The sequence below is a fragment of the Talaromyces rugulosus genome, chromosome VI (assembly GCF_013368755.1).
Source record: "Talaromyces rugulosus chromosome VI, complete sequence".
Classification (NCBI taxonomy): domain Eukaryota; kingdom Fungi; phylum Ascomycota; class Eurotiomycetes; order Eurotiales; family Trichocomaceae; genus Talaromyces; species Talaromyces rugulosus.
Genome location: NC_049566.1, coordinates 4,934,966 through 4,962,544, shown reverse-complemented (window position 1 = coordinate 4,962,544; position 27,579 = coordinate 4,934,966). Strand labels below are relative to the sequence as shown.

The 27,579-nt window shown below is 47.1% G+C and overlaps 5 protein-coding genes across 5 annotated transcripts; 2 read left to right on the top strand and 3 right to left on the bottom strand.

The window, feature by feature from the left end:
• Positions 1 to 1,372: 1,372 nt before the first annotated feature.
• TRUGW13939_12009 (uncharacterized protein) lies at positions 1,373 to 6,511 on the bottom strand (the record flags this gene model as incomplete). Its single annotated transcript, XM_035495113.1, has 2 exons — positions 1,373 to 5,472; positions 5,524 to 6,511. The coding sequence occupies 2 exons, from the start codon at positions 6,509 to 6,511 to the stop codon at positions 1,373 to 1,375; spliced, it is 5,088 nt and encodes a 1,695-aa protein (XP_035351006.1).
• Positions 6,512 to 8,292: 1,781 nt separating this feature from the next.
• On the bottom strand, positions 8,293 to 10,234 carry TRUGW13939_12008 (uncharacterized protein; the record flags this gene model as incomplete). The annotated part of the gene is made up of 4 exons (XM_035495112.1): positions 8,293 to 9,010; positions 9,080 to 9,159; positions 9,216 to 9,741; positions 9,810 to 10,234. 4 exons carry the CDS (start codon positions 10,232 to 10,234, stop codon positions 8,293 to 8,295), a joined length of 1,749 nt encoding a protein of 582 aa, XP_035351005.1.
• A 6,095-nt stretch (positions 10,235 to 16,329) lies between these two features.
• Positions 16,330 to 17,256, top strand: TRUGW13939_12007 (uncharacterized protein; the record flags this gene model as incomplete). The annotated part of the gene is made up of 1 exon (XM_035495111.1): positions 16,330 to 17,256. One exon carries the CDS (start codon positions 16,330 to 16,332, stop codon positions 17,254 to 17,256), a length of 927 nt encoding a protein of 308 aa, XP_035351004.1.
• A 2,764-nt stretch (positions 17,257 to 20,020) lies between these two features.
• Positions 20,021 to 23,159, bottom strand: TRUGW13939_12006 (uncharacterized protein; the record flags this gene model as incomplete). Its single annotated transcript, XM_035495110.1, has 7 exons — positions 20,021 to 20,927; positions 20,999 to 21,737; positions 21,812 to 22,140; positions 22,217 to 22,317; positions 22,418 to 22,660; positions 22,720 to 22,939; positions 23,005 to 23,159. The coding sequence occupies 7 exons, from the start codon at positions 23,157 to 23,159 to the stop codon at positions 20,021 to 20,023; spliced, it is 2,694 nt and encodes an 897-aa protein (XP_035351003.1).
• A 1,188-nt stretch (positions 23,160 to 24,347) lies between these two features.
• TRUGW13939_12005 (uncharacterized protein) lies at positions 24,348 to 25,490 on the top strand (the record flags this gene model as incomplete). The annotated part of the gene is made up of 1 exon (XM_035495109.1): positions 24,348 to 25,490. The coding sequence occupies one exon, from the start codon at positions 24,348 to 24,350 to the stop codon at positions 25,488 to 25,490; it is 1,143 nt and encodes a 380-aa protein (XP_035351002.1).
• Between the last annotated feature and the right edge of the window lie 2,089 nt (positions 25,491 to 27,579).

Below are 27,579 nucleotides of genomic sequence, written 5' to 3'. Positions count from 1 at the left end.
ACTTTTCTATCAGATCTTCCAAGGGTCAACCGATGCTTCACTCTTTGAGAATTTTATTGAAAAGCTTCTTCATCACTGCAACCCATACACTGGCCCTAACTCTGTTATTGTCATGGATAACGCATCTTTTCATCACTCCGAGAAAATTAAGCATCTATGCTCACAGGCCAGAGTTCACTTAGTGTACTTACCGCCCTACTCCCCGGATCTCAATCCAATCGAGGAGTTTTTCTCCGAATTAAAAGCGTTTATTCGACGACACTGGAAATCTTATGAGGAACACCCTGTGCAAGGATTTGATTTCTTTCTCGAGTGGTGCATTGATGTTGTAGGTGCGAGAGAGCAAAGCGCTGAGGGGCATTTCCGGAATGCTGGTCTGGCAATCGAACAGGGCTGAGAAATACTTGCATGTCATCTATTTTTGTGACATTGTATTACATTCTAACAGCCACATAGGAAAACATCACAAGACAATATCTTTTCGCAGAGAACCACAGACTGGGCAGGATAAATGGAATTTTCAGCATAAAAGTGAAAGTGGAGTTCAAAAGAAAAATGGGTATATCTAATGTACAGGCATTGTATGTAGCCAACCGCCAAGACTTAGATTCATAAAAAATTCCAGATTTGTGGACCCGTCTGATTTTATAGCCACTTCCTCCAGATCCCGAAGGATTCGATCCATGTATTCCCCCGCCCCACTAAGGTGCATTATACAAGCAATCGCGCGGTGGATACTGAGAAGCCTGGGAGAAGGTGGGTCGATCGTTTCATTGGGTCTTTGGGAGAGTTTACGGTAAATGAGCAAACAGTAGTCGGCCCAATATTTATTTGAGATACAGTCAATTTTCACATGTACATCATGTGTGAAACAGAATTTCACCTCAATCCCACACAGTTCGTCTCGGCTAGCTACAGCCATTTGCAAAATTATTTCCCTAAAACACTTTCTAATCATGCTTTCGAACCTGAACTTCACAACAATAAAACGAGCTAGTCTACATAAAGTTAAGTTGAATATGAACTCTATTTGGCGAGCATGGTACCAAACAGTAACGATAGTAATATATCTGTATGATATGTATATGGCCCACTGTTTTCTTCTAGAATATTCGAACGACATGAAGAACATATTACGCCCCCATAGTATGAATGACAGTACTGGTGTCAACTTCGCCACAATATAAAATCTTCAACCCTCTCATATTGCACATAGATAGAACTATATTTCAGTACGAGGACATCCCCATATCCTGCAAGCTATTTCTAGTCCTCTCAACCCTTCGTATATAAGTAAGCTTCGTAAAATTCACACCAAACAAGCATATTGGAGTAAACCGTCGAACAAGTTGTTCGATGATCAAACAGGCAGTTAGTCACTCTTATTATGTTCAAAACTCGAACTGTTGTTTATCTTCGCTACTACGACCACACCTTCTGCTCGTGCGTCGATAGCTTGCCTCTCTCTAAGCCGCTGCAGCTGTTTCCATTTATTTTTCAGCCGGAACAGAATGCTGATAGGTGTTATGCTCCACGAGACAAATAGACGAGGATAATCGTTTTCACTTGGTCGATCGACTTTTGCCAACAAAGCCGAGTCAATATTTCCAATGGAGTATAATTCCATATGTTTCAAAGACCAAGGCATCGTTCCCCGTAATAATTGATCGTCTTTTTTCTTGTGAGGCGATACAGCAGTCTCAAGCAAGGCACTTGTATTCTGCCATATTGCTGCAGGTCCACGGCATCTTAGCGTATCAGTCTCTAAACAGTTTGAAGTAACATAAGCAAATGTGGCACAATCTTCCGAATCCATAAGAATTCGTGCCCAGTAGCTTTCCTTTTCACATGGAATCCTAAAACATTGGAATGGTTTGTGTCGCTGGATCCAAGCAACGACCAAGTACTCCCCTTTCCTGTCAATTCCTGTAAATTGCAACACGGATAGAATATAGCGCACTATGCGTGCGACTAGCTCTTGACAATCGCGGGGAAGTTGACATAACCATGTTTGTAGGGAATAACTTCGAAATGCGTCAATAATTTTATAATCCACTTTCAGACGCTCCCACTGCTGTGGAATTGGAAAAAGAGACTCAACAAACGCTGGCATGACATCGGCAATAAGCTCACGAAGTGGTATCCTTCGACCAACACCTGTACAAAAACTCATTTGAAGACCCCATGGAGACTGCAAAAATGGGAGTAGGTGGTCATCTGGAAAACTCAACTGAATTTGTTTCAAGTTTTTCCCTGGGATTTTATTCCAAGTCTGGTTAAATTGGATGTTGACATACTGCCCGCTCTGAATTCCTCCTTGCCTTTGTGTTGATTCCCACAAGTGTGCGAATGTACCCAAGTTCTCCAGGAATTCATTAGAGTTCAGCCAACGTTGGCTCTCGTCGCCATTGCAGTTCTCATTGACAACGATCGTAGCTCCAATCGATATCTTTGCATGTAAATGAAATGGCTTCATAAATGGTGGAAGAGGCTCTGTGTCCCGACTCCAATGAAATCTCGTACTTTCTTCATTGACTGCGACAATAAATCCACCACCTATGCTGATAGCGTAAATCTCAGGCTCTTTATATTCAGTTAATGAATTTATCAGGAAATTGCCTGGCCCCCATGTATCCATCAGGTCCTCGGGGGACGCGAGCAGGTCACACCTCGAATCACATGGAACTTGATATGCGTGATTGTTCGCACTGAAAACAACCACAGGTCCTTGCAACATATCACCCATGCACGTAAGGTCAACGAGTTCAACTGTGATTGTTGATAAGCCTTCCACATATTTTTGACTTCCAAGTAGCACAATTTTTCTAAGCGGGGTGTCTAAGAAGAATGGTTGAATAAAAGCATTGTGCGCTTGGCAATAGGAATAATATCCGAAGCACAAAAATTGCACGGCTAAAGAGCATAAATGAAAAATGTCATCCGCGGTTCCTTGTCGATTTCTTTCTTTTAGCCAGCTGTTTCCACAGAGACTACCAAGAATCTCCAAAGCAATGGACTCGCAGTTTAAAAGGTCACGCAGTGACATTTTATTCAACGATTGAAGTCTTTTAAGTTCTCTCAGAAGTCGGACTGCCAGTTCAGCCTCTACCCTGCACATTTCCACGACTTGGTCGGCAATTGCGACGGCTTTCCGTAGTATTGTGAAACAGTCACAACATAATCGAGCTTCCTGGACCTGACCAACCGCTTTGCAGAATCCTTGTAGGGCATTACAGACCCGCGAGAGTAAAGGAAGTGTCTGAGTATCGGTTTCATCTTCATTGAGATCATAAGTTATGTACGCAGTGGAGTTTTGGTCTTCAAACAAAACACTTCCGTTCCATTTCTTCAAATTGCGGGAATTTGGCGCTACTCCGGCAAGTCCACAAAGTTGCTGCACTCGTAACTTCACTGCTTCTCCTTCCATGGGCTCAGAGACGCTTGAATGCATGTGCGACTGAGGGACAGAACCAATCAACGCCGGTGTCACATTAAGTTTGCGACCACCATCATGTACACATTCGTCAAGATGGAGCCCGGGAACTACTACGTCATTACCCGGTACTTCATGTGGTTCAAAGTAAATCCAAGGAGCGTCGTTATGTTTCTCTAACAAAAGCTCTGCAATTTCCTCCAGAGAACATCCAATTTCAATGAGTTCACGTAGCCAAGGGTATTCATCTTCTACAAGATGATCGAGATTCCTGGATAAAAGATCCTTCACCAACTTTGGATCATTGGAAGATAAAGCTTCTTGAATGCTGTTTGGTGGATTGATAAAGTGGCGGAGGTTTTCCTTAAAGCGATCAAATGAAACGCCTTTTGTGAGGAAATCGACTATGGCAGAGAGATAATTGCCTTCAGAATCGTCCAGATTATGAACCTCATCAGAGTCGGCGCTGCTTGTATCGCTCCCGCTGCCTGCGTCATTTGAGCCATCTATCACGATGGACGACGATTCTTGCGTTTGTAGAAAGCGCTCCAAGATGAGCTTCCGATCAGGTTCTTTATTCAATCCCTTCATGGAATTGGTAAGATGGTTAAAGATCTCCTCCGTAATCTGTTTTCGCTGTTCGGATTGGCGAAGGAATCGAACTGATCGTCGTTGCTGATCGTTGCGAATCTCTGTTCCAAGGTCGATAAAGTACTTCTTAAGGAGGCGATTATGATTCCGCATAAACCTTTCTGGGCTTAATTTTGGCAAGGCTGCATTATATAGTGAGATTAATTCGGCGTCTTCAACAAAAATATCTGCCATAACAGACGTCGCAGTATGATAGACCGATCCGCGCGAGGAATTGCTAGCTTGTGAAGGTGCTTCCGAAAAGACTGCCGAAGAAGCATCCGAGGCGACAGATTCATCATCCAACCCTTCATCTGATCCTACATCCTCAAATTCCCACGGGAAGTAAATGGTGTCCCGCTTATTCATCGGAGGGACATTATTCATACTTTGATATGTGAAGGCCTCTTCCAGTGACCTTGCACGATCTAGCCACTCTGGATCCCCAACTAGGACCTTGTTTAGTTGCCTTACAGGGTCTGACCACGCTGTATCACCAACGAAATGGCAGATTGTGGCAGCAAAAATGAAAAGAGGAACGGATATTTGGACTAAAGTTGATATCACCTCCGAGCCAGGCCAGCCAGATGGAAGCTGCTGCTGTCCATCTTTAATATGATTCTCCTGGATTTTGGCAAACTCGTGTTTTAAAAATATCGCAATGTCGTTTTCTATTACGGGGTGGGATATTTCATGCAATATGAAGTCCTCGATTGCATCTCGTGGCATCTCTCGGAATCCAAGACGGATCACCAGCTCTGGTCTGCTGGTGATAAATATCTGCAAGCTCGGTGACCATTTGTTCCTCGTTTGTGATAAAAGGCGAAGGAGACTGTCTCCATCCTGCGCACATTCATCCAAGGCATCAATTACGACCACAAGCTTAGAGACCTGTTGGGAATGGCGACGAATTTCCGACAAAGGTTGAATAATCAGCTTTTCAAACTGCTCTCCTATTGATTTGCTTGAAACATAAGGATCAGTGTTAATTGCAGTTTCGATGTACGGAGCTAAGGCGGGAATCTTGACCAAAAGTTGGGCAGAAATCGTGGTGAAAAGCATATTCATATGACTTCGATCAGCCTCACTTCGTTTGAAGAAGAAACTGGCCCCTAACTTTCCTTCCTTCATAAAGGATTCGGCCACGGTGCGAGAGATCGTTGATTTGCCCGTCCCAGCCATACCATTCAGCCAGAAGATGCACTTCCCTTGTTGATCTTGCGCCCACTCTTGAATTTGACGTTGCAAGTCAGTTCTAGTTCCTAGAAGGCATCTCGGATTCACATTCTCATCAGAAGAGTCAAACGTGGAACCTTTCGCAAAAGGTAGTTTGGCAATCAATTTTTCGCGCCTTTGCTCACTGACCAGGACGCGGGTATTATCACGAGTTTCCTCTATATCGACCTGGACTTGAAACTTTGTTAGGAAGATAATAGTTTTGAGGCTCACTATAAACTAACCAGACGTAAGTACATCACTGATTTTCTTCTCTGCTTCAACCTTATTTGGCAGAACGCGAGAGAGGAGGTCTTTGGCATACGCAGCTGCAGCCATTGCAGCGTACCCTTGCCACTCTTTGTTCTTGTGAGAATCCGAATAGTCACAGATACCCCGTATAACAAGACATGGGAAGTGATTCATCAAGCCTGCCGCTTCCATCTCAAAACATAGAACATCCTTCTCTGCCGCAAGTCTATCACGAATCATAGCATTTTTCATCTGCTGGTTTGCAGACGCGATCAAGCCATAATGTATTGCTGGATTATCATCTTCATCGCTTCGTTCAGGCCGCACGATCAACTTCGACTCGTCGTCTCCACAGATTGCTTCACAACTCATTTCCTCGGAAGGATGGATAATGTGTGTCTGATATAGTCGATCGCTAGTTGGGTCTGGTCGCTTGTATTTCTTTCGCAGTTTTGGCCATTTTTCAAGCACGTTCCTTACTGCTTCTTCAAGTTGGTGACCTTCCATTTCATACTCAGCATCAATGTCACTCATTGCGGCACGAAGTAGGCTGGGGGGTTGATCCAGGAAACCTGTGGTTCGAAATTTCTGATCTTGCATAGTTTTCCCAAAGTCATACTGAAATAAACCACCCTTTCCATTGTGGGGTGCGCTCACCACAACATCGCCGAGTCGGATATCATGCTTTTTGCTGGGTGCACCACCACCGATACCGACCATAAGGCCAAACCTGATGTTGGGAAAGGTGCGTGCCATATCTCGTGCAACACTGGCTGCAGCCGCGATCCCATATTCCCCCTTTGGCAGCTGAGCGATCACCACGTTATGCTTCCCTATCTCACCCAGTGTGTAAACGTTGCTATCGTTGGCAGCTCCATATTCCTTGTTTTCATGCTCTTTGTCGAGAAAGGCTTTGGCGGCAACACACTCTGTTTTGACGGCGCAGATCCATCCAATAGTATATTTATTAGAGACTCCCATCCTTTGTGGATCCCAGATCTTTGCGAAATACAAACTTGGCTCGATTTCAGGAAACTGTTTGAACAAGAGAATTGGTAATAGTATTCAGCATAAGAAGAGAGAAGGTCTTTTCAGCAGTTCAGCCTTGTTCAGTTAACCCCGCCTAACACGTGACTCTTTCTGCAAGGCCTTCACATTTCATGTACCCATTGAACGAAGCATGCAGTATACATACACGAGTAAGTCACTGTGGGGTCGGTGACAAAATTTCTTGATATAACCCTGAATGAGGGAGGTTTCAAATGTCTATGTATTGCTAGGACCATTAGAAATAATGCATTATAGACTATCTTCAAGTTGGAGTTAGAAACGAATTTGGAGTAATATTGAAAAGTTCGTGAAAGCAGGTTCTATAGGTCTTTACAAGATTTGAGTAACAATATATATCAAACTTCTTCCTCCCTAGCTTTCCTCTTGTCACAGTGTTGAATCCATAGGGGAATATCGTTGACCCACCTGCGCGCAGCACCAATCTTCACATCTTCCTTGTCAAAGAAGTCTGGTTCTATGTGATCGTGGATTTGTTTAAGATCAAGGCAATGTGCCAGTGTCACATCACGTGCCTTTCGAATGTTCTCTTTGAAGATCTCAGAGCTTACCCGAGACAGATGCCACTTGGCGTATTCCTCAACCGCTACATCGAGGAGGCCGGGAATATCAACAGCAGACTCTTTCGTGGGTTTACGTGCAAAAGTTTCAGTGTCTGCATGTGATGTCGCCAATGGCTGGGATGAAGAAGGGAGAACATGGATATTGATTGGCGGGCACGTGGATCCAGTCTCTGGATGGCTGGAGGTTTTCTGCTTCTTTTTACGTCGTTCTTGCTCTTCATCGTATATCTGTTGCCGAATATCGTAAGGAACATCATCGTGAGTCTCTAAGATGCCGTCCTTTTCCACGTACTCGACGAGCTTTCTTAGGTGAATTGTGTTCAATCTATAGTGCTTTTTGTCCACTGGATCCAGCCAGCAGAACTGCCCATCATGGTCACAGGGTCGGCCAGGACAACGCATTGTCCGGTACACACGTCGCCAGATACAGTACTTTCGGAAATCGGTGTCACCACCTACACTCTCTCATTGTTTCTTTAACCCTAATGCCAATATATACTAGTTTTTATTAGGAAATTAACCGGAATATTAATATTCCCGTTACAGAATGTTACAGAAATAAATTACATACCTCTTTGTCTCATAAGCGTATTGGTGTACAGAGTGTACTATGGTATAGCTAGAATCTTCCATAGAAATGTAAACAACTCAAACAAAAATTGCGGAAGTAGATCTTGCGAATTGTGATCTTCCTTTCCACCACGCTACCGTCCCAGTGGTACTGGCAATCCGGGCGTGACCTCTAAACATCAATGTGCTGCATAGGTTGCCCTCCACATCTGGAATAGATATTTCGGCCGCGAGGGCGACTCTTGACATGAAAGCTATGAACCCACTCAAAACTCCCGGAAGTAGGAACGTAGCCGTCAAGGAGTATTGCGAGTGGCAAGTCTCAAATGTTGATGATGACACCCTCAAAACCGCATTTCGACAAGTATACGACGTGATGCTCGAGAATGGCCATGGCCTTGAGTGGGGTTACAAGGACCACCGACACTGAAAATAACAGCATCACTGGCCTTGGATGTATTGACCGCACAAGGTACTTTGGGATTGAGGAAGAGTATACCTAACCCGCTCGGATGTGAACAAGCGAATCGCCTTTCGGGGACAAGATATCTATACAGATATTCACTGATCAGAAACCTCACCACTCTCAGCGGGCCAAAACACCGCGTCCTCATATTCGTTATCAAGGTCATCACTGTGATCATTCACAGAAGACACGTCAAACCCGGCAAGCTGTAGCGCGGTCAAAAACGTCTTATGTACCTCTGGCCCCTGAAGCTGAGAAAATTCCACAGGAGTGACTTCATGGATCCTCGTATTGTTTTGGACTTTAAGTAGATGATGTGGGTCAACTCCCAATTCGAGAACCAGACGAATAGTTTCAAGGTCTCCAGTTTCGATAGCAATGGGTAGCATAGTCCACCCACGAAAGTCAACTGTATAGGGAAACCCTGGCAGCATGTGCTTTGCAAGGACTTTTAATGCTTTTCTCTTTCTTTGGCTAACAGCATCAAATGCTGGTATCCAGCCTCTTTCTTTATCAGGAACAGATAGAGATGCGCCGGCCTGTAGCAAAAGACGAACGTCTTCAGCAGTACCCCAACACACAGCTCGGTGTAGCGCCGTGGCACCATACTCATCTTGAACGTCAAAGTCACTGAATGAGTGGGCACATAAGAGTTCAAGAAATTCTCCTGGGGCAGGGGGTTTTGAAGGGTAAAACAAATGCATAACTGGGGTCCATCCACGGGAGCATAGATAGTCCAGTCTTGCTCCGCAGCCTATCAGGAAACGAGCGATCTCAATATGTCGAGAACTGAAGGCCCACTCAAGTGGGCTACTATAATCTTGGTCAATAAAATATACCGGGAGTTATATTTTAAGGGCACTATTATCTTACGTATTATACCTACCGAACGTGACATTAACGTCGACTCCATTATGGAACAGAAACTTGACAAGCTCTAATGACCCACTATCAATAGCGTACTAATCTACTATGTTAGTGCTAAGATATTCCAAATTATAAATCACGATATACTCACACGCATTACGCCCGAGTTCTCTGGTGTCACATCGTACGGACTGGCCCGACGAGATAAAAAGAGTTCTCTCACGGTGTGAGTATCTCCATTTTGGCATGCAAGCATAATTTCAGATGTTTTTGGAACAACTTTTCTCAACGATAAACTTGCACCAAGTATTGAGAGCCCCAGGCTAGTAAGTGGGAATACCCGGAGACCTAGATTAAAGCAAATAGCTCGCAGTCCAAACAGCCTCAATGGTCCAATCTTGCCAGAAACAAAATAGGATGTATGCAGGGAATTACCATAGCAGGTCAAAATGACTTGAAGACCAAGCCAGACTAGCCATGAATGGTCTGAGGAGCGCCAAGAGCCAAATAGAACGTTCCACGCTTGAGGGTTGCGATTGAGAAGAGAACCTAGTCCTGTCTGAGATTGAGACAGCTTTAAGAATTCGTTCTGAGTCGCCTTATTGCCATTCGGTGAAGAGATAGCGGATGCGGACTGCAATAATGAGGCAATTTTCCAAGAGTAAGAACTTAGACGACTATTCAAAGATGACAGTTAGCATATCCGAAATCAACGCCAGGGAGAAAAGAGGCAGTGATATAGTACACATTCAAAAGCAGCAATACAGTGTTGAGACTAGTCTCTGTTTGTTGGAGGCCGCGGAGAAGATGCTCGACTCTGGCCTTGTCTTTTAGTACCCATGTCAAGCGAGACCAATTTCCTGCTTGGATCTTTCGGCTACTCAGTTGCTTATGAGAGTCGGATATAAGCTTATGTGCTGAGAACAGGGCATGCTCAAGAATGGTCGCTTCGTTAGGGAGGAGGAGAGGTTCATCTCCTTCTGTAGTTTGTTTTTGAATGTCTGATAGGAGAGCGAGCTCAAACTTCAAGATGTTCAACTGCTGCGTTACTCGTGATAGTTCTCTTGGGGCATCGTGTAGGTCTTTGATCAGTCGAGCAGCAGAGGAGTATGACTTGATTGCTAATTCCATAAGTGTCGCAACTGATGCGACACTAGAAACCACATCCATGGTGTGCGAGCCCCAAATGTGCGAGGCGTGAACCTTCAAATCTCGTTGGCCTTGATATATAGACAAAAAGTGATGTTGCGGTGACACAGGAAAGATACTACACGGATAATTCTACTGATTGAAAATGCAACTTCTCCAGCTGAGGAAGGCGTGAAATATCTGAGCCGTTATTTGGCTGGGCATATGCTCCATGATCACATAATCACTTTCTTGAACAACTCAAGCCTATCGGATTCGCACCGCCTAACCCGGGCAAGATTGCAGCCGATCATCGTCGGGTTAAATAATATCATGAGGCACTCATCAGATCGAACGTGGCGTACTACCATTGGACGGGGGTTGTGCTACTGGCAAGTTTGCATCACAATATGCACGCACAGACATGTATACGTGTACAAGCGGCTGAAAAACTTTGTCTTAAATCCGCAGAACTCTGTTGTCTTATCGTATCGATCTCCTGCCTTACGAAAACCGGGTCTGCTGTGAACCGTACTGAAATCCAACAACTATGCCCTGTCCTGACTGTAAATCTGTTATATGTGAATGCGATGCTTGCCCATTTGAGACATCGCGTTACAATAAGTAGGTTGTTCACTTTTATTCAAGTGCTATAGTATATGCCAACTTGCTAATCGTACCTGCACGCCTCATTTAGTAGCAGACCGGTTCCTGGTTGTCCTTTTCGGTATTTTCTTGACACCGACGCCTCGCAAGTATCTTCGGAGTGCTCTTAATTCAAGGGAATTCAAGAGCTTTGATGGCGAACGAAACGTCTGAATTGAAACCGACTACTGGTGAAGTCATGATCGATCGGGAAAGCTACGAGTTCACTTCATCGGGGTCGCAAAACCAAGGGACGTATTCAATGGCAACATTTTCTTTTTCAACGTCACTTGCATCGCGGCAACGATGATGTTGGTCAATGCCTCATCGTGGGATTTGGATAAGTTCAGGTGTGTATGGGCAATTGGTTCTCAACCGAGACTGTGCCTAGCAACTTCACTTTCGTCAACCTTCAAGCCTGCGTGTCGAAAATGACCTCATGGCACTCTCTTCTTTTGCACCAACAGTATCAATAGAGCATTCGAGGATCCGTGTAACCGTCTAAGACACGCAATATAATGATCCAATCCTGGGCATACGCAGGCAGTATCTGATATCGCTGATCGCGGTGGAGCGGTGTTACTTGCACAGGAGCCTTTTCAGGTGGTGACCAACCTGTCAGTCGCGAGGAAGCTTGGTTGTTGCTTTGAAAGTCGAAACATACTGATCAAAGGCCCGCTTCCGCTAGCTGCTTAGGAAATTATTTGCTGCCTCTGTATCAGTGGCCCATAATTCATCGAGCTCCTCGATGACCGCTGGATTTGTCCAGCGACGGCGTCCAAATAGCGCATCTGACATGGCTCCTAACACTTGGAGGTGAATTGCGGCCGGAAAGGGGTATGGAACGCGGCCGTGGATAGCGCCAGAGTGACCAGAAGGCGTTGCAGGGCCTGGTAGAAGATCGCGGTGCGCTGCAGAAAGTTCCACCCATGTCCCTAATTCGGGAATGTCTAGTTGTTTGTAATCTGCTCCAATACCGACAAACCGGGACAAGATTGTTCGTCGCTATCTTCGAACTGCTTCGTTACTGTGTTGCTGGAACTGTGCTTCTCTTGGTATCAGGGCTCGAGATCGATCAGTGGTGACACTTGTCTTGAGGCAATGTAGCTTCTACAATGAAAAAAATTCGCTCCCTTGTTCTTGGACATGTGACTCCCAATAAACAATGTGACGCAGCAATCAAGGTCAAAAAATGCACTACATATACATCTGGGGTATTTTTCCACTGTGGCTCTTCAATATCGAGGCCTGTGTTTTGGAAGTGTCCTCTTGCACTTCGTTCCCTTGTTCCCACCTCGTCAACACACCATTCAAAGAAGTTACCAAAGCCTTGATACAGAATATCTTCATAGGACTGCCAATACCGCCGGCTGAAGGCTTTTACCTCAGCAAAAAACGAGGCACCTGGTAGCAGCTATGACAGGTAATAAACACAGCCAAGGCTAATACAATGATCCGGTATTTTACGGTACAAGGCCTACAGCAGGGGATGGTATTGAATATTCTAAAAGTAGTTTAGCGTTTCTTGGCATTAGGGTTCAAGAAACAATGAAAGAGTGTAGATAGTGACACCGATTTCTGGAAGTACTGTATCTGGCTGTCCGGAGGAAAACTGTTCAGCGTCAATTTCAGTATCTCGGTCGCCTAGCATCCTCTTGGTTCTTGACGTGTTTCCTCTTTTGTCGGTGGTGGCTGCGAGAGAAGTGTTGCAGTCTTCTACATAGTTAATAGTGATGGAAAGCCTGAGTTCCTTGCCCATAAGGAACAAATTTTCCCACATCAAGAGTTGCCGCTCTATAGCTGTCCAATCAACATCAGTTTTCTCGAAGTTCTTAGTAAGATCACGTTGTGAGCGATCATTTACACAGACCACTACTGTCGTATCATCCACCCTTACCCGTTGCTTACTGTTTATTTTTCGTTGAACAGCATTTTCGGCTTTCTCCTTTATCTTTTGCCAATACGAGCTGGGTTTTCGGGTCAGGTGTTGTTCAGTATATTTTGTCAGGTTCTTCCGATTATTGAGGGTCACCTTCCACTCGATCAAATAACTTATTGATGAAGGCGGATCTCCGTCATTTATCCCCTCACGGTATTCACACTCCTCCGAAAATCCCAGGTGGCGGGGTTCGGAATGACCTAAGGGAGTGGAGCGTCCACCAATTGAACGGTTCGGGGATAGGCAATATTCAGATGGCGTAGACCCCCGGCCAAAGTAACCTGGGGTGGGGGCATACGAAGGAGTTCGTTCCCATGCGCTATATTGGGAGGCAGCGTTATTAGTGCTGTCCTCGACGCAATAAATGCCGCCGAGGAGCCTGACGTCAGAATCATGTGGTGTTAGTTTTCACGCGGAGGTCTTTTGCATGTAGGAATCCTGATACAGACAAGCTGAGGAGAATTATGAACTGTCATTGATATAGGTCCACTTAGTTCTTTCATCATGCATTTAATCACCAGGATGAGTAGGATAAGAACAAGAAGAGTGTGGGCAGTGTGCCACGTCTGCTAGGCAGCATTCCTCAAGAGTTTGACTGGTTTGCATAGAATCTTCCACGTAGATCATCCGTTAGTGTCATCATGGTGCGTACTATGTCATTGTATTACCGTCTAAAATTACATTACAGTAACATTGTTATTCCGGAGCCTTTCCCGATATAGTCTAGTGTAAATATTCTTAGGGTTTAAAAACAAATAATTACTGCTCAATGCGGACGCCGGTTTTGCAAGATAGTGTACGTACCTACGTCCACAATCGCTAATCATAATGCTCGAAGTAACATAGTAAGCTACTTGTTGCGGTGTCTATCATTGTCTGCGTATCAACCCACTCGGTTCTTTTAGGAGGAACGTTGAACTGCAAGTGTAAAGGTCTATCTGGCTAGTTTAGTGCTATAGCCTTCAATGTTGATATGTATTCTGCTGATTCGTTGTGCTGATTTAGAAGCTGTGTGTCGCCACCTTGAGACCATAGAAATAAGTAATTCGCACATGCGAGGGCTGAGACGGCAACCGGTAATTTCTGACGGAGCGAAACTCCCAGAGGAAATGGAGAACGGTAAGGGAGGGGTGCGGGAGGAAAAAATATCCTTCCAGAGAGGCCCTAGTTGTTGATGACACCTCCATCAGAATGTGGTAACATCCCTATCAAGAGGTAGTGTAGAAGATGAAACGATTGGTCAGGCAGATGACAAATCCGTTAACGAATATCATGCTTATCCAGAGCATTGGCTGACAGGAATTCTTCGCTGAGACACCGTCTGCTGCATTAACAGGCCACGCTTCATCGAACTCGGTTAGCGGATTCTACCGCTGAAGGTGACGTGGAGGGCATTACTAGACTAACCTGGTGCCCAATAATCTGGACATGTGTGTAATAACCCTGTCTGGCCGGAGTCTTGGTGCTATGGGGCCTCGTCAGATTGGTCGTGCTGGGGACCTAGGCACAGGAATCAGAAAAGGCAGGTCCGATAGGTGGTTAGTGTGTATCATCCTATTCCAACCCATCAATGCTTCAGCAACGTCCTTCTCACTGTAGAGCCGTAGGGATGACCAACGGGGATCCCCGGACGGGAGACTGTCTGAATCCATACGCAGCTTCACTGCCTGTCTTGATTTCTCACGCTTTATAAACAAATCATATTCTATTGGTTACATTCTTAGTTAAGACCATACGGTCTGCCCACGGCAGAATAGAATATTGGGTGACACATGTTTGTTATGACCTTACCGGCGTGGACGGGGGGCAGCTTCACATGACAAGGAAGGTCGGATTGGCGGTGTTGTCCGGTAAACCGGGCAAGGTAATGGACCGGCTAGCACGGGCGCAGAGCCAAGATTCATAAGCCGTGTTTTTCCTTCCACAAGCCCATTTCGACAAACTTCAGGATCCGCAGATACACCCATCGAGGCCTCAACTGTTGCCAATACCCTCGAAATGAACACACTTACTGAACTCCCGGCTGAAATATGTCTCAATATTTGCGAGTTCCTCTATTGTATGGATATTTATGCATTCTGTGAAGCGTGCCAGTTTTCACAAGTCCCCCCCCGAATATGTACGTCTATGTGGCGGCATAGAATCGGTTTTCAAATGGGCAGTTGGTGAAACCAAAGACATGGTGATCAACACCCTCAAAATGTTATTCGAAGAAAAGGATTATGACTACAGCAGTATCGAGATCTGTGGCAGATCCCCGCTGGTATTCGCTGCTATTACCGGAAATTATGCGGCGGTTAGTCTCTTCATAAAAAATGGCTTTGTCGTGACAAGAGACAGTTTTACTACTGCTTATTGCCTTAGGAAAGACATCTTACTAACTGCATCGAACAGAATGGTGTCAGCCCTTGAAATGATGATTGATTGTTTCCCTAAAGTTAGAAGCGACATCTGGAAACATCTTGACCGCTATATGCTCCCTATGGGTACTTTAACAGACGAGACTAAAGCTATTAAGTGTCTTTTATCGATAGTACCTCCTGAGCATCATCGGAAGGTATTGTCTCAAGGGGTGTCTTGGATCATTCTAGATGAACATTTCAGCCCAGCCGAGAAGATAAAGGCCATAGAACTCCTCCTTTCGCAGGGTGCCGATGGATATTATCCGTGTGGTAGAAGGACCCCGCTAGAGTCCGCAGCAAGTCGCGATTACGTTGAAATTGTCCAACTGCTAGTTAAGGAAAAATACGATCCGGGGTCAAGATCGTTTCGAAATGCACGAAAGCTTGCGAAAAAACACGGGCATAGTCAATTTGTGGATATTTTAACGAGAAACAATCGCAAAAGCCGCAGGATAGCTGCAAGAGGTCGGAAAAGCTAGCTCGTTGGAACAGCACAGGGGGGTGGAAGATGGTGTTACTATTGATTTCGATAGATACCTGTTTATTTCGCTACTTTATCCACTTTGGGCCTGTTTCCCAACTATCTCTAGCAAGCCTTTGTCGGTGTTGGGATCGTACGATACCGAGAGTGGTTGTTTTCATTCCCCAGGGGGGTTGTAGCATCCTCTTGGGCCGCGGCCCTGGCCTGCTTTGGCCAGCCCAATGGTTTGTTTGAGAACGCCCACCAGGGCTATGAATTATTTCTTCGAAGGCGTAAATACTAATGTTAGGGTCATTATTGAGCGGCCTTGACACTCGAAAGCGATGTGGAGGATGAGCATCTCAACCACTCCACTACAGGCTCTGAACTTCATCTGGTTACCGTACGCGAAGGGCTTCGTGGCAGAACCACACCTGATCGGTGATAGTGTTTTATTAAAATCCAAATCAGCCGATAAAATGAAGGGGCTGATAGGTCGAGAAACGACAGGGGTGACTCAGGACAAGGCCTATAAGCAGAATGACAGAATGATCATGTTATTCGCTCGGTCGGAAGTTACCGCTGGTCTCACAGGCTATAAAAGTGAGCCACTCTCCCCCGACTGTGACATCTGACTGCCATGTCACAAGTTTGACTCCACCGCCGTCTTCGCTCTTCGCCCCCGATCGCAATGGCGACGTTGATGAACATGTCCATTGAGATCTGGCTTATGATTATGGACTCCATGGGCAGTAAGTACCTAGCCAGGCTCTCTCAGACATGCAAAGACGCACAGGCAATAGCTGAAGAGCGGCTCTACAGACAATGCAACTTCAAATGGCTTATCTCATGGACGTTGCAAACTCAGATTCGCGTCAGTACCCTTGAAAAGCTGCTCCGATATCGAAAGGAACCAGGCGGACGAGAATGTCTTATTAATGACATTGTTGATGGTATTCCAGCACTGATGGACGCTGCCCTGCGAGAAAATGACTATGCAGTCGATCTGCTTTTGGAGAACGATTTCGTTGTCACAAAGGAGACAATTGTGACTCTCCTGTGTGAGGGTCGACAATTCCTGATTATTGAGACATTCGCCATTGGAGCTCAGAAAGGCTATGATATGCTCCTCAAAATGATGGCAGACTGTATTCCCGACCAGGAAGACACCAAAGTCAAACACCCAGATTATTGGTATGGACATTTCTTGATAGAGATGATATCCCAGGCTGCCTCTTTGGATCGTCCTGAAATTACCAAGCCATTATTATCGATTTTACCGAGAAGCGAACGTCAGATTCTACTCAAGTTGGCGCTGACCTTCGGAATGAAGACAAAATCGCTTGACTGCGATCAGAAAGAAAAGGCTGTGAGATCTCTGCTGGCGCATGGAGCTGATCCATGTTCAGGCCATTATGAGGAACCTCTGGAAATCGCAGCACGGGCTGGCTATGATAAAATTGTGTCGATGCTATTACAAACAAGGAAATTCAATTGGCGCTCGGAATCTCATCGGAGGGCGTGGAGGATTGCAAAGAATAGGGGGCACCACACCGTTATGAAAGCTTTACTGCCGGAACGTAGGGTCAGTGAACGACTGCTGTCCCGGTCAGGTTAGGAAGAAATAGTGTCCGTAGTGGTCAGATTAGAATGACGATCTCAATATGAATCGAGTGAAAAGAATATTCTGAGCATTCTTCCCGTACAATCAGAATCTGTAACGGCACGATGGCAGCAATAGTGCTCGTTCAAATCACTAGCATAGGAAAGGCTGTGCCAACAAGCTGAGAAGAATAATGAGTAGAAATTAGTCAGTTAGGTGTTTAGAAATGGAAGGAAAATCATTGACCACACTAGAATAGAGTCGCTCAGAGGGAGGCAGTTGTCAGTTATAAGGACGGTTTCGATTAGGATCCCATTGGCGACAGACCCCACAAGGACCAATTAAAAATAATATTAAAGAGAAAAAGTAGATGTGTTGTACTGTATCAATAAAAAACACTCAATAGCTTTAGGCCCGCTTCTTCAAGCACCTCAAGGGACCATATGGCGTTCAATATATCCCCAGACGTCGTTTTTACCTACAGGAAAACAATCAATCATCATTTCAATGACTGAGACCACTCCGTTTAACGCAATATGGAAAACATCGGGCTTAAGGGAAATGTCGCCACCGAATAACTGTAACTGTCTCTAGTCACGACAAAGCCATATTTTATACAGAGACTAACTGCCGCATGATTTCCGGTAATAGCAGCGAATTGTTGTCATACTTCTTTTTTTCGAAGAACATGTTGAGGGTGTTGATTTCCATGTCTTCGAATTCACTGTATCTCGCAACTGCCCATTGGAAAACCGATTCTATGCCACCACATAAACGCACATATTCGGCGGGGGGGGGGGAGACTTGTGAAAGCTGGCACGCTTCACAGAATGCATAGATATCATTACAACACAGGAACTCGCAAACATTGAAACATATTTCAGCTGGAAGTTCAATAAGTGCATTCATTTTGAGGGTTGTGGCATCGATGGGTGTATCTGCGGATCCCGAGTTTCTGGAAATGGGCTAATTTGTACTTGAGTGGAAGGAAAAGTACGGCTTATGGATGATTGATGAATCATTAATGACTAACGTCATAGTGCTGCCCCCCTCCCTTCTCTACCCCTGTGCAAGCCGGACCATTACCTTGCCCGGTTAGGGTATCTTACCGGAAAACGGCACCCATCCGATCCCCCATATCACCTTCAGCATGTGAAGCCAGCATGTGAAGCTGCCCACAATCCAGAATGCTGCTGAAAGCATTGATGGGTTGGAACGGGTTGACTACCACTAACCCCTTACCGGCCGGACCTGCCTTTTTTCTGACTCCAATTCCTTGGCTGAGCACCTCGACCAATCTGACGTGGCCCCATACCGACCAGGTCCAGCTTATTGGTGACTGGGATAGTCCAGATACGCCTTCCACGTCACCTGCAGCGGTAGAATCCGCTGCAACCGAGGTTACCTGGAGATATCGCTAGGAAAGGATGGATTGCTCGATGAAGCTCAGCAGTATGGATCCCATTTTGCCTCCCTCCCACAAGGCGCCCGAATTAACAACTGGGTTCTGTATCCGACCTCCCGGAAGTATATATATCTCCCATATATTTTTTGCTCACTCCTCGTACAAGAAGTAAAATTTAAGATTCCCACCTATCAATTTCAATGAGAAGCAAGCTTCCCGATGAATTGGTTCTTCATATTTCTGATTATCTCAATCCTATATCAAAAAATAGCCTACACGATGCTTTCTCATGGAAAAAACATCCCGCTTCCATTATATGGCAAAAGATATTTAAAAATGAAAGCTGGATAAATCTAATCATTGACGTATGTGGGGTTAGGCCATGTCTTATAGGTGCTGATCTCTATGATCTCGTATTATCCACGGATCGACGGAAGGATATGTTTATTGTTCTTCATACGCACATGGAGGCAAAAAACCCACGAAGAGAAGGAGATCCACAGTATGAGAATTGGATGATGTTTCTAGATTCAGAAGTCTGGAGAGATTTACTTCTCCAAAGTTTACAGGGACCATATGAATTCGACAGGGGAACCAGCGACATCGTGTTTCCTAGATTAGGTCTTCGATTAAACATTCATCTCTATGGAACGGAGCGGATTAAACTAGAACCAAAAAACCTTAAAGCACTTCTCCGATATAGGGAAGACTACTTGCCGTACTCCTTATGTTGCTTTTTCAATGAGAGGGATTTGCAGGTTATCAGCCCTTCAGGCATTATTGGCAGCAACGGATCCGTATCGAGATTTGAAATGGCGGATCCTACAGCTGTTGAGCGTCTTATTCTTAAATGGGCATCTCGAAGAGCTATTCGCGCTGGTTTTGTCTTGAACCATTTTTATCATGTAGACGATCGAAAATCGTTGATGCAGGCCGTTTTTGAGAGTTCTTACAGTCGGCGCCAGTTTCTCATTTCCCGAGAAGGAAATGGAGACTATCCAAATCCTATCACTGCATTGACATTAAGATAATCCGTATTTCCAGCCAAATAGTCTATTACTTGAATAAATTCTAAAATTGGAACAATACTCGCTACTACTAATATACAGCCCCGCCTCCTTACAGGTCTTTTTTTGGGGGGGAATTGCGTAAGAAGACTATTGAATGATATTTTTTGACGAAGATCCACCCTCCAATTAACCGGCGAAGGCAAGACATGGGGGAAGGAAGGTAAGGAAACAGTATAATGAAGAGGCGTGTACAACCATGTGAATCGAATCGGTGATTATAGCTTACTTAATGCATGAGCACACATGATAAAATGGGGTGGCTGGACGTCTACCTATGCACACCTGACTCTAATTATGGTTGTTATTATGTGTGGTTCAGATGAAAGGAGCAAGCACTCCGCGAGTTCCTACTTTTTTGGGTGTTCAACTCCGTCATTGGCGTGTGCCCTGATCCTCTCTGATCTACGAGCCGCCCAGGACTAAGAGCCGTCGACCTCGTTGAAGACCACAAGGGCGACCACGGTATCACAACAGCGATGGTTGGATATTTGCGAGTCTTCAGGCGCTTGGCTGGCTGGCAATCATCGGTGGACGCCTCCCCTCGTGACAGGTCACGTGCCCGCCGCCGGTCCGTCTTTACGTCCTCGGCGATGGACGGAACACCCCGTTTCCCGGAGCGACCTGGACGCACGCCATCATCACCCGCGAGGACGCGCGCCTTGGCGAACTGGGTTTGATCGATAAAGGCAAATCCACGCTGCCGCGAGGGAGCGATCGATTCAACAGTTGGGTCCACGTCTTGCAGTTTGTCAACTGTCTCCCGTGGGATTGAAATCACGTGAATGTCCCACCAGTGGAAAACAAGCGTCAACGGGTCCACGGCAAGCGCCGCACATTTGGGGTGGGGAAACGGGCAGGACAACGGGCGACGGTGGGACCCCACCCAGACACCAAAACAAGCGTCGACGTGCTTCTTCCACGAACCGCGATCAAGGTACTGCGAGAAGTGGCCATTGCCAAGACAGACGGGACAGAAACCCGGGTGGACCAACGTCGCTCCGTAGATCAGAGGATTACACTGCGCTGGGATTGTGGACGGGTTGCCCACGTGTGACCGGCAGTGTTCCTCCCACTGCAGCCGACCCGTGAACCAGGTGTCGCAGATGAAGCAGAACTCCCCGAAGCCATGCTTCCTAAACAGATACGTCCGATGGCATCGATGAATGTGGCGCCATCGAGCTGCGGGATGGCCGTACGACCCGATGTTCGGGCTGGCACAGAACCGGTCAGCTCGTCGCTCGTCTTGTGGTTACTGGGGTACGACCCGGGTCGGGTCTCTTACCTCTGCCTCCCAGTCGTGTCCCTCACGCAGCCCGCATCACCGTCGTCACCGCTCCCATCGCCCACACTACTGTTCCAGCCATCGTCGCTTTCCTCACCGTTGGAGCTGCTGGCACCGTCGTTGCTATCGTGTGCGACGTCGCAATGGCACCGGTCCGCTTCTAAGCCCGTCCGGATCTCGATCTCGTGACGCTGACCGGCCAGCGCGATGAGATCTGCCAGCACCTGACGGCCCAGGGGGCTCCGAAGATGGCCTACTTTGAAGATGTTTTCCGCCAACCGTCGACGCAGGGGCATCAGGCGGCAGGCTCGGGCGTACCGAGACCGTTGCGGACCTAAGGAGTAGCCGTCATCGTCTTCACAGCCGGGTTCGATGGGACCAGCTTGCTGCTGTGATCGCTGGAACACATCCAAGGCCCGCTTCTCCAGTCCTCGCAGTTTCGTGTACAGGCGACTGCGGTTTATCCCGGTTTGGCCATCGGCCAGAGCCCGTTGAATGTCTCGGTAGTCTTCTCTCTGTTGGAGCCGATATTGCTCCGCCGCGGGCAGTTCCTGGGCCAGGTCGGGGTGACGAGGAATGGACAGCTCACGGAAGACCTCGTTGACCAAGGTACGGGGGTCGTTGCCTTCCTGCAAACTCTGCAGATCGGTGGCCAGATTGGGCTCGTAGAATTTGTTGTGTATTCGAGGGTTGGCGTGGCCGGCATGCTTCATACGTTTCGACCCTGAATACATGCTATCTGAGACAAGACATTAGCAACGGGCACAAATCCCCCTCCCTGTGACGCCGCGCCGCCGTGGGGGATGTACTGACCCACGAGACTGACGCCCTCCGCCCGGATCTCATGAATCGTGGGGGGGTACGGAAACCCGGCACGTTTACCCAGGAGGTAACGGTGGGCGTCGAAAGCGTTCGCCTTCTGGATCCGTTGATCGACCCCTGGAAAGAGGGGAAGGTTCCCATCTCGCCAGCGGAGGACATGGGCATCTCTTCCCTGCGCCGGCGGGGGGATGTCAAGGATCTGGTCGACCGTGGAGTAGTCTCGAAAGGCACCACGGGCGACCCAAAGAGCGAGAAACATCAGCACCGGGTTGAGAAAGAAGGGCTTCGCACCGCGGCCTTCGTGCATGGCATGCTCTGGGCTGATCTCCCGGTCGTGCTGTCAGTGGCCCACCCCGTCGCCGCCATGTTGATGAAGGGAAAGGATGCCAGACTTACTTGTTCTCAGGATTGTACGTTTGACCCTTGGCCGGTCGAACGACACGGACCGCGAACTCCGCCATCCCTTCCTCATTACGGAAGATCACCATCACGACATCCTACAAAAGAAGGGGGCGCATCAGCCAGCCGTCGACCGTCTCCCTCCCTAGGATGAAGAAGCAGTAGAGGGAGGGGAGGAAAGACGGCTGCGAGACTTACCCGGAAATAGACGCCCTTGCCCGTCCCTGGACGGCTGCTGGACTGGATCATCTCACCAATTCTCGCCGAGCTACTGCTGTAGACTAGGATTTCCGCTGACAGACTCACCCGAGCCTGGGGCTGCCGATACAAATGCCAGTCACGCTCCCACAGGGTCGCCACCAGGTGCACGAAACGCGACGTGGTCGCTTGCCTCTTGGGACGTTTCCGGCTCGGGGCTCCGATGCTCGGGATCACGAATGTCTGCAGATACTGTCTACAGGTTAGCTGGGGCCTCCCGCCACCGGAGGAGAGAGCCTCACGTTGGTCACTGAGGAAGTCGCCTCGCGAGGGACGTCCTTGCCGTATTTGCGGCGGATATTGGCCGTCAAATAATTCCATTTGCAAATAATGGCCTGCTCTCCCGGGGTCGGGTCGCCGTACTTCCCTTCGATGCCCCAGCTGACGATATTCATGAAGTCCTTGAGCGTTCTCATGTCGTACGCCGCGACGGCCGCCTGTAGACCGTACTCCGTGCAGTAGCTGGCCACGACAGAAGGGCCCGCGTCAGCCCTCACGCTCCACGACCTAGGCCAGGGTCTACTCACTCTTCGAACATCGTGATCACCTTGTCGTAAGCTTTCGTGGTACTCGGGACGACCCTCTTCCGCACAACCTGCCCATCGATGCCCTGTCGATTCTGGTCCGCACCTGACTCTCGCGCCCTGTCCCAATACGCCGCGAATCCCTTCTGCGGTGGCATCTTCAGGCCCGATTCCTGGACTGGTTTTTTTTTTTTTTTTTTTTTTGGCCTTTTTTTTGGCCTTTTTTTTTTTGTGAGTCCTTCGCTATAAAAGGCAGAGGAGCTGACCAGTGGAGTGGCTCCCCAACAGTGAAAGCAGACGCTGAGCCTTCGTTTCCCCCTTCGGTATAGACGAGCTCGCGTACGGATGATGCAGGAAGAGAAGAGAAGAAAAGGAGAAGAGTGAGACGGGGGGTAGGGCGAGAGGTGGTCGGCCGGCCGCTCTCTCATACTCATCTGGCAGGCACCGACGGCGCCCTGTTTCCCCCTCCCCCCTTCGCGTCGACTTGACGGTTTTCCGGCCGGTCCCCTGGGGGGCACCAGGGGGACACTGGGTGGCACCGGGACGCCCCGGGGGCCCCCCGGGGGGTCGCCCGGTGCTCAGCGGCGCGGGCGGTGCTGGGGGGCCTCGTTAGGGCGGCCAGACGCCAGGCGGGATGCGGCAACGGGGCCACCGCGTTTTCGTCTGTGACAAGTTTTTTTTAAATTATAAAAAGTTTATATTTAATAATATCAAGTTTATTACTTAGTCTCTTACTTAGAATATTAAATTTTTTCTATCCAATTATTTATTATAATAAATAAACTTTCTTCTCTTTTTTAAAGATTAACATATCCTTATATTTCTTGTTATAGTAGGTCTTTATTCAGTTTTTAGCCTACTTAATATCTTTCAATATTATTTAATAGAATGTTTATAGTTTGTTAATTTATATTATTATAGCTTCAGATAATCCTTCTCATAGTACTTCAGACCATATCATTCTTGGATATTATCTGTGAAGTGCCAGGCTCGGGGATGCCGATCCGGCTTACAAAGGCCTGCATATCCTCCGCGGGTTGAGTTGATACATCACAAAGGATGCATCTACCCCTCATGCTCGGTGAATATAACCCTGTTAGGAAGTAGGATCTCATCTAGATCAGGCTTATAAGCTTGAGACCCCATCCCCCAGGATGAAGGGGCTCAAGCGGTTTATTCTATATCAATATAACCCATATCTATTTACTTTATATACTGCCTCGACTCCTAGTAGGAACCCCCTCAGAGCCCAGTAGGTTCCAACTCCCTCATATATAAGTCTTTCAGACACCACCCACTTTACATTATAAACCGCTTCCACGAGGATCCGAATCGACTCCGAGACGATGGTGACTACACGAGGCATGACTTCTCCAACACCGGATGAACCGGGAACTGTTCCAGTTCCTAACCCGGGATTTGTACACGAGGAGGAAGAGGCTCAGGACCATACCAGTACTGAACCGGCGCAGGATGCGACTTCCGAAGAATTACCTCCACAAGCTGTTCCACAGGTCAACATGACCATGGAGATGCTGCAGGCCCTTATACAAGGACTCAGAACCACCGGACCGTCGCACGCGACTACCAGCGAACGTCGTGACACCAAGGTTCCAGACCCCAAGCGCTTCGCTTCAAAATCAATCAAGGAATTCGAGGAATGGATTGAGGACGTGGAAAACAACATCTCAAGTCGTCCCCGGTCCTACCCCGACGAAGCAAGTAAAGTCCAATATGCTGCCGCTTGGCTTGATGGAGACCACCGCATCCAATGGAGAGAGAAGAAAAATTCGATTAACTTGCAATCTTTTACCTTTGACGATTTCCGAACCTGGTTGGAGGACCAGATTGAATCCCCCCAGAACCGAGGAATCAACAGCGCTATGGCTTTATTAAGCCTAACACAGTCAAATGGACAAGACCCTGAGGCTTTTTATTCCAAATTCTCGATTCTCTACGAGAAAGCGAGAGAAGGAAGTGGCGGGCCTCCACCGGCCGAAGACCTCTTCAAATATCGAATCTTCCTGGCAAAGCTGTTGCCAAAGATCCGTTCGGATATCACGAGAATGGGTACGCTCCCAGCGAAGCTTCCGGACCTAATTACTACCGCTCAACGATTGTATCAAATCGAGAAGCAAGAGCGGAGATTGGAAAGGAAAGCCGAAAATGAGAATAACAATCGCTCCGGAGGCCAAGGTCCGACTCGGAACCAAGAAGGTTCCGACTCGAAGCCGACTCGAAAGCGAAAATATAGATCAGATCACAACGACCGAGAGAAATCTCAGAAGAAGCAGAAATCCTTCTCAAAGAACAAGGACAAGTCGACAGTGACCTGCTATCGTTGTAATCGTACTGGCCATTATGCCACCGAGTGCAAAGCTACCAAAACCGCTGAAGGGAATCCAATTTCACCCCCGAAGCTAAATGCTACCCATACAAAAAAGGAAAAGGAGACTGAGAAACAGTCTGACAAAGAGCAAACCCAATGAGGACTGCCCGTGGTTGCCAGTTTGAGGAAGGAGGAAGACTCGAAGAACTTCGCTATGCCAATTCACATAAGATTGAACCTTCCCGAAGCAAGATCCGAGGTGACCGCCATGCTCGACACTGGAGCAGACGAGAATTTTATATCATATAGGTTCCTACTCGAAGCCGGCTGGGAGCCGACTCGGAACCTAGAACAACCTGTCAAATTCGTTGACGGGCAGGTCACTACTTGCTTCGCTATCCTCAACCTTGACATCACGGTTATTGACACAAAGGGGAGAGAAAAGAACTATCCCCTACGGTTCTATGTAATCAACATGACCGGATTTGAAGCCATCCTAGGGAAGACCTGGCTTTGGGACGAAGATCCCATGATCCTTACCTGGCGCGGGCAAAAGTGGCAATTTCGAAAAAGTAAAGAATTGCCCACCAAGATTAAAATTGAGACGCCTCGACGCTTTGGACTGCTGGCAAGAACAGCGACCACGTTCTTTCTATCTGCAGAAGCAGTCGAACCAGAAGAAGGAAAACTTCCGGACACTTATAATGAGTACACCGATGTATTCTCAGAAAAGGAGGCGGCAACCCTGCCTCCTGAGAATGTCAATCATGAGATTATGTTGCAACCAGGTGTAAAGGGCCCTCCTTATGGACCCCTTTACCCATGCTCGGCGAAAGAACTGGAACACCTGCGCACATACCTAGAAGAGATGCAGCAGAAGGGTTGGATCCGAGAATCAACAAGCCCAGCCGGTGCACCTATTTTATTTGCAAAGAAAGCAGACGGCTCTTTACGCGTCTGCGTGGATTACCGCGGTCTCAATGAGATTACAGTCAAAAACCGTTATCCCCTACTAAGGATAGACGAGATGCTGGACCGATTGACGGGATCTAAACGCTTTACCAAGATTGATCTCCGGGATGCATATCACCGGATAAGAATCAAGCGCGGAGATGAGTGGAAAACGGCTTTCTGAACTCGGTATGGGCACTATGAGTATTTAGTCATGCCATTTGGGTTGACTAATGCCCCCGTGACCTTTCAATCTTATATTCATGATGCCTTGAAAGGCCTTATTGATGATTTTGTAATCGTTTACCTTGACGATATCCTGATTTATTCATAATCAGAAGAAGAACATGTGAAGCACGTTAAATAGGTTCTGCAGAGGCTCAGAGACCACCGGCTATATGCAAAAGCTTCAAAGTGCAGTTTCCATCAGCAGAGGGTAAAATTCCTAGGCTATGTCATTGATGAGCAAGGAACCTCGATGGACACCGAACGAACTGAAGTTATTCGGAACTGGCCTGAACCAAAGTCTGTAAAGGAGATCCAAGTTTTCCTGGGCTTTATTGGGTTCTTTAGAAAATTTATAAGAAGCTTTTCAACCATAACAGCACCGCTGTCTGAGATGCTTAAAGGAGATCCCAAAATGGGGACTTGTGGGTTCAAACTGACTCCGGAAGCAAAGAAGGCTTTTGAAGAGCTTCGTGACGTTTTCAAAAGTCCTTTGGTGGTAAGACATTTTGACCCAGAGAAGAGAATCAAGATTATTACGGATGCCTTGAAGGTTGGAAGAGGAGCTATACTTCTGCAACTAGGCTCCGATACGGATCCTATTAGGACCCGGGTCGGCTCCGACTCGGAACCGACTAGAAACCGAGTATACTGGCATCCAGTTGCTTTCTTAAGCCAAAAGCATAGCGAGACAGAACGTCGTTGGCTGGTGCATGACCAGGAATTGGGAGCAATTGTATTTGCTTTCCAGAAATGGCGTCACTACCTTGAAGGTAGCAAGCACCCCATCAGGGTGCAGACAGACCATAATAATTTAACTTACTTCTTCACTGCGAAGAAGTTGAATGCAAAGCAGGCCAGATAGGCTCAGCTTCTAGCGGCTTATGATTTCGAGATTGAATATAAGCCTGGGGTAAAGAACCCTTCAGACGCTCCATCCCGACGCCCAGACTTTTTTGAAGACAGGGAGGGAGAAGAAGATGTCGGATTATTACCGACTTTGCAACACAAATTGAAATTAAACACATTGGAGTCCAGCATAAGGCTGGCAAGCTTGATATCTCTAGAGGATA